The 6,714-nt window shown below is 53.7% G+C and overlaps 1 protein-coding gene across 1 annotated transcript; it reads left to right on the top strand.

Moving 5' to 3' along the window:
* The first annotated feature begins 2,951 nt into the window (after positions 1-2,951).
* On the top strand, positions 2,952-5,597 carry LOC309592613 (16 kDa beta-galactoside-binding lectin). The gene is made up of 4 exons (XM_082316182.1): positions 2,952-3,001; positions 4,513-4,592; positions 4,729-4,900; positions 5,410-5,597. Exons 1-4 carry the CDS (start codon positions 2,993-2,995, stop codon positions 5,560-5,562), a joined length of 414 nt encoding a protein of 137 aa, XP_082172308.1. The 5' UTR covers positions 2,952-2,992; the 3' UTR covers positions 5,563-5,597.
* The last annotated feature ends 1,117 nt before the right edge of the window (positions 5,598-6,714 follow it).

Raw genomic sequence — 6,714 nt, 5'->3', positions numbered from 1 at the left:
AGAGGTAAGTTAAGAGTTTGGGCTGGAGACCTGGTGCTGGGCAGGGCCCCATGTCCTCAAGCAAGCCTGCAAGGCCATGTGCTGGGAGGGCACCCTTAACTTTCCTCACAGGGGAAAATTCCTCTGGGCATCACCCTCTGGATGAGCAGATGCCTCTTCTCTCCCTGCTTCTCCCAGAGCTGCCTGATGGGTGCAACGCTTCCCCAAAAGCATGTGAGAGAGCAGTAACTCCTGGAAGTGGGGACGTGTACACTGTGTACACCCCAACTAGTCTCTCTCAGGGTGTGTACATATTGTAATCCCTTGCTATGAGGCAAATAAAGATAACTTGGGCTCTTCTCTGTGTTCTGTCTCCTGCCAAGGGTTTTGTCTCGGAACATCACCTGCTGGTCCTGGGGTGCAAGAGCAGCTTGCATAGGGCAGCATCTCTCTCCCCCCCAGGTCTTTGAAGCACATTTTAATTCTCTGCCTGCTTGCTGTGAGCTTTACGTTTTTCCTTAGGCACAAAACTCCCCTTGTAGGAAGCAGAGCGCATGGGGGCCGAGTCCCTCCTCTGCGGGCAGCGCAAGGTGTCCTCTCCCTCATGTTGTGCTGAGGGGCTGGGGTCACCCTTGATGGGGTGGGGCTGGGAAGAGTGGCCTTTCTTTGCAGCCTGTCTCTCTCTGCAAAGTCCCTGAAAGGCAAGGAGAGCCACTGGGGAATTTTTTCCTACTTCTTCCCACTGGAGGCTGCAAAAGGGAAGATGTTCTTTCTTCTGCCTCCCCACCACTGGCTTTAACCGCTAGGGAAGATGGAGGGCAGTTGGGTATCATCTCAGCACTGTAGTCTGAGAATAAAAGCTTTACTAATTTCACAGGACGTAAGACCACGAGTGTTTTAAATCAGGGGCAAGACCGAAGGGTTTGTTGCTAAACCAACTAGGCTGCCGGTGCAGTGCACTCAAGGAAAACAAACAGCGCTGTCTCCACATATTATTATAAAGGTATTTCTCTGTCTGAACAAAAGGGTCAGAGTAGGAGACTTCAGGCCAGAAAAGCAGCTCGCAAGAAATACGCGTTTCAGAAGGGGAGTCGGAGCGGCCGACGCTATGGCACTGCACGGCCCCAGCACCGCAACTCCTCTCGCCAGCAGCTCTGTCTCCAGAAATGCCGCAGCACTGAAAGGAGGAGAGAAGTCTCCAGGGATTTCACAGAGCTGAATGGAAAACAATACAAAAACCCAACCGACCAAACAGAATTTGCTCAACCCCTTACACGTGGCAGCAAACAGGGGAACAACTGCACAGTAACTCAGGCACACAGAAAGCAGGCGCCTAAAGCCTATCTATAACACGTGATCCCAGCTAACATCATGCTAGAGACTGGGGCAAACTTAAGGTGGAATTACGTGGGCTGCGTCCAAACTGTGCGTGGAGGGGCCTGCTCTGGGTGGCGTTTGCTACCTGCACCCGCTCTGCCCCTGCGGCTCACCCCCAGGTTCAGCGTGGCTCTCGCGTATGCGCAGCATGGCCAGGGAGTTAGCTGGAGGCCAGAGCACGTGCGGGATTTTCCCTGTAGTACTTTCAGTCAGCATTTTGCCCTCTTTTGTACACCCCAGTCACAGGGCTCCAATTCAGGCTTGTGACTTTCTAGTTCAAACGCAGCTCGGCTTGGATTCACCCGGAATCATATGGGATGCTGAAATGCCACGTGAACGTTGAGAAATGGGTGTGGGGCAGATCTGGGGCAAGGAACGGTGTTGGGACTCAGGATGCTGCTCGTGTAAGAGAGAGCACGCTCTAATGAAGTTCCAGCAGCCTCCTGCGGGGCAGCGCGTTTCCTCCTGCTACCTAGCCGTAAATTCCTGCGCTGTGTTGTAAGCTGCCCTTCCTAAAGTTGCCTGCAGATCGGCACCTCACAGGCTAGTCACGGCTTAGCCAGCAAGGAGCACGCTGCATGTATATAGCTGCTCTGACTGAAGTTTTACAAGTGGGATTGTGAAGCTGCACGTCATTCGTGTCACTTCACGTATGAGGGAAACTGAGGCACGGAGGCCTGAGGACCCTGCTAAAGCCAGTCCAAAGCGACGAGCGGCACCCAGCTGATCCAGTCGCAGACCCGCCATGCACCGCAGCTGCTCCCTGCAAAGACCCTCAGGGCAGTGATGCTGTGCGCTTTTAAAGGACATAGTAAAGGGGAAAAACGGGCGTTAGGGACTGGCTGGGAAAGCAGCCTCCTTTTTTTGCCTCCTGAGCTCAGCCCTGCCCGGCCTCTTCCTCCGCTAACAAAGCATTTCTCTTTTCCCTCTGGAGTCTTCTGCAACTGGAATGGAACCGGCGAGATCACGCTGCTTTTCAAAAGCTGCAGCCTCAGTTCTCACATCTAGTAGTGCCCCACACAAACAACCTTAACTTTCAGGCACTTTTTAAGTGCTGGCGTAGAATATAACGAACCCTTGGGTTTCATTTAACTGCAAGTAGTGATGACTTGTACCCAGGGGCTCCCATCAGCCCAGGCTCCCGCAGGCACGAGGCTGGGCCAGGAGGGTGCATACGCACATATTCTCACAGGCAGTCACTTTGCGGCCGTAACACGAGGACTCCAACCCGGATTTTAGACAGGGATCACTTAACAAAAAGCAGCCACCTCGCTGCAGGCACGGAGCCATACGCGGGCTCCTGGGATAAGAGCCAACATACACTGCATAGCAGCTAGAAGAGCTTACAGTAAGGATTTCTAGGATCATGCAGAAGCAAACAATCACTAGCTTTTAAAATCATACACATCCTGCCTGCAAAGAACAATATCAATAGAGATCTCCCGCTGCCCACTTTAAATGGCTGGGAAAGCTCCAGCCCCCAAACAGCTGCAACTGATCCCCTTCTTCACCCCCCCTCCATCATGTGATGGTCCTGCCCAAGTGATTTAAGCTGCGGGAGCTGGGAGCTGAGTCATGCTGGGCTGTGGAGCAGGGGCTCGGGGGTGTCCTGCCTGCTGGGGCTGGTGTCTGCAGCATGGAGCAAGTGAGTGCCTTCTTCGGACTGGAGCGGTGTGCCGAGCGGGGCTAGGGTCTGGTTGCGTGTGGGTTTTGGGCTTGGTGCCAGAGGTAGGAGGAGGAAAGGATTAGCTGAGAGGAAATGCTGAGCTGATCTATGGCTGTGGGAGGAATAGTTAGGGCTGACCAACTGTTTTTCGTTCACCTCCTCATCTCTAGCATGTTAACTAAGTGGGGAAGCTGTTCTAATGCATGTTTATATCTTTGAGTACTCTAAAAGTTTGGGACCATTTGCAACTCTACAGTTGGAATATCCTTTATACCTTTTTTTTTTTTTCCCCTTAAACTTTGTAGTTTCCTTCTGGAAAAATGCCTTTTAGGTACAGAACTAGAGTAACTCCTAATGCAACAGCAGAGAAAAGCAGGACGGTGGTATATTCTGACCTACCGCTGCCCCCCTGACTTTCCTGTCCTCGAAAGACCCCCTGGGCACTGAGGCTGTGTTTCAGGCCGTGCTCCGGCACTGTGCTAGAAATAGAGCTAGAAAGCAGCATTAGTGCCGTGACGGTAAGCAGTTTAGTGACTGGGGGAAACCTGACCTTAGCAGTCCGTGCCGTGGGCAGAGCGGGGAGTAGGCATGAGGGAAAGCACCGTTGGGGCTGGGTGGCAATCCTAGAGGAATACTGGGCTCCAGAACAGCCAGCAGCTGCTGGGCATGGGCCTGCACAAGCCAGGCAAGGAAAACTAGCCCAAGTAAACAACATAGCTAATTTGAAATTAGTCTCCCTGCCTTATCTGGCATGTGGTGCAGTGGAGCTCAGCATCCTTGCACCTGGGCCTGGAGCACACACAGCAAAGCATGATTTGAGTTGTGCCTGACCTCACCAAACAGCACCTACCTCTTAACTGAGGCAGGCTGGTGATGTTAAGCGCTATTTTGGGGATATGTGGCTGGGGGAGTGAATAACCGGGCTCTGAGGAAAGGATCAAGCCCTCCTCTCGGCAGCGGGAGCTTCCCAGGGGGGTGTTTGTTCTGCTTTACTGGGCTGCAGCCACAAGTGGGCTCCACTGACTCCTCGCTGTGTGTAGGCTGCTTTAAGTCAAGACGAGAGACTTTTTTGGTGGCTCCTGTTGCTTGGAGGAGACCCACTTAGGGAAGGGAGACAGACCCAGTGTTAGAAAAGCTTGGTAACTGATGTTAATCCTGTGCTAATGGTTCCGTCCACTGCTGACTTGAAGGTACAAGCTTGCTTGCAAGGATGTCTTCTGTAGCAGCTGGTAAATCAGTGCCTGTGGCCTACTTGAGTTACACTGGCTTGAATCACCTCCTTGTCACCTTATATTGCTTAGTGGGGTGCTGGCTATGAACTAGAATTCCCTGGCAGAGGGCTGAGGCAGGCAGCTGGCCTGCCTCAGCCCTTCCTCTAGCATGAAACAGCAAATGCATTTGGGTCTGCTAGAGCTGGTTTGTGCCTTGGCCCAGGCACTGCTGGTAGGCTTGCCTTGGGTCAGACTAACTCCGGTGGTTTGGCCCTGCAGGGACTGGTCGTTACCCAGCTGGACATCCAGCCCGGTGAATGCATCAAGGTCAAAGGGAAGATCCTGTCTGATGCCAAAGGGTGAGTGAGGAGATGGCGAATGGACTGATGCGGCGCTGGGGGAAGCCTGAGCTCCTGCCGTGTTCAGCTTGTCAGCACCGGGTAGCTGGAGCTGCTGCGCAGGCACCTCTTTTGCACCGTCTCTCTGTTTCCCCAGGTTTGCTGTGAACGTAGGGAAGGACAGCAGCACCCTCATGCTGCATTTCAACCCTCGCTTCGACTGCCATGGGGATGTCAACACCATTGTGTGCAATTCGAAGGAGGATGGCGCGTGGGGCGAGGAGGACAGGAAGGCGGACTTTCCCTTCCAGCGCGGTGACAAGATCGAGGTGAGGCCCCGGGGTGTGCGCGAGGCCCTGGCACGGACCGCTGACGGGCGAAGGGCGCAGCTTTTTAATGCTGCCTTGTACCTCTGTGGTGGAGAAGGAGCAGGCGTGGAAAGGGGACTCAGCAACAGGGGAAGAGGCTCGCAGCTAAAGCCGACCCGCTGCCTGGACCTGCTCTTCCTAAGTCAATGCCCGACAGCTCAGATGTGTTAAGTGCTCTGCTCTGGCCTTCCTTTGCAAGCCAGACAAGTAAAAGCAATTAAAACACTGACCTGAGATTGAGACTGGGTCTGTCTCATCCCTTTGCTGCAGAAGCTTGGAGCTGACCTTGGGGCAGAGCAAAACAGCTTCCTCCCCTCCATGCCTCTGCTGGGCAGGGAGGAGGCTGAGCTGGTGAGCATGGCCTTGATAGCAGCAGCCACCTGATCTGTCCTGCCCCCGGACTGGAGGTAGTGGGGAGTGAGGCCTGGGAGCTGTGATGTGTTAGCCTTCCTTCTTGTCGCTCTCTACAGATTTGCATCTCCTTCAATGAAACGGAGGCAGTGGTGAAGCTACCTGAGGCCGAGTTCCAGTTCCCGAATCGGCTGGGCATGGAGAAAATTGAATACCTGGCTGTGGAGGGTGACTTGAAAGTCAAAGCCATTAAGTTCAGCGACCAGCTATAGCTTGGTTTGTTTTGTTTTCTCCCCCCCTGCATAGTGAAATAAACCCAAACTTGCAATGGCTGCTTCCTCTGCTGTTTTCTGCTCTAATCTGCTTGCTCCTTTGTGCGCTACAGGGGTGGGCAGTGGGAAGGGGTATGAAACTCTGTGCCTACTTACACTGCGGCCTTGTGGCTGGTACTGAGTTAAACCACGTGCTGGGCAAAGCATGATTTACCTTGAGTAAAGCTTCCTTAGCAGTAGTGGCTCCCTTGACCCTGTTTGCTGCAGTGGGTGGTCCCTGGCTGTTAGGTTTCTAAGCTCTGGGACTAGTCCCAGCCAGGGAAGCTCCCACAAGAGTATGTTGGGCATGCGTTCTGCCATCTCTGACCGAGAAGTTCTGCTCACGTCTCCTTGCTGCGGATGGGGGACTGACAGGGAACGGGGCATGGCTTGTGCTCTTGCAAATAGCTGTGCTTTCCAAGAACATGCTCGGCAGTTGGGTGCGTTGCAGGCTGGCACTAGTGTACTTCAGGAGAAGAGTGGGCAAGTCAGGCTAACTGCACTTGCTAGGGGACAAGACATGGAGTGTGAGGTGAAGCCTGACAGAAAGCTTAGGAGTGAGGTCTTGACAGGATCCAGGCTGTCTGTGCTGCTTCATGAACTGTGCTCTTGACGCTGTCAGAGACCCAGTATCGTGTCGTACCATGAAGACAGTGGCTTAGCAACATGGCAGGTATGGGTGACAAGCCACGTGGCAGCCGGTAAGTGTCTAACACTTGGCTGCTAAGCTCCAGATGCGGCCTGAGGGCTGTATCAAACAGGGTTCCTAGAGGTATTAAATCCTGGGTGCACCAAGCACAACTAGCTGCAGTTAGGCAGACCAAAAAGAAAAGAAAAAAGCTTAGTAAACAGTCTCTTCTGCTTACAACCTCTTTGCTCTGCTTGTGCAATGCCTTGGAGTGTGTCTGCTAGTGCTGTCCCCCAGCTGCCTGCTAGCCTTGCCTACCCGAGACAGGGCTCGAGTTGGGACTGCTGCAGCGTTTGAGGACCTGATGAAAGGTAAAGCCAGTCCTGCCTGTGGAGAGGTGGGAGCCTGGGCAGGCTGCTCAGGTTTGGGGGCTGGCTGCGTGACTAAGGAAGCTACAACAGTGCTGCCCCAGCGCAGCTCAGCTG

This window comes from Platalea leucorodia (assembly GCF_965183815.1).
Source record: "Platalea leucorodia genome assembly, chromosome: 6".
In the NCBI taxonomy this organism is placed as follows: Eukaryota; Metazoa; Chordata; class Aves; order Pelecaniformes; family Threskiornithidae; genus Platalea; species Platalea leucorodia.
The sequence above is the reverse complement of the archived record's forward strand: the minus strand, read 5'-3'. Positions and strand labels throughout refer to the sequence as shown.

What these genes read in the sequence shown, in the direction of transcription:
- LOC309592613 (XM_082316182.1), top strand. An exon ending in ATCCTGTCTGATGCCAAAGG is followed by an intron (nt 4,593 to 4,728) that starts GTGAGTGAGGAG and finishes CTGTTTCCCCAG; the next exon opens with GTTTGCTGTGAACGTAGGGA. An exon ending in AGCGCGGTGACAAGATCGAG is followed by an intron (nt 4,901 to 5,409) that starts GTGAGGCCCCGG and finishes CGCTCTCTACAG; the next exon opens with ATTTGCATCTCCTTCAATGA.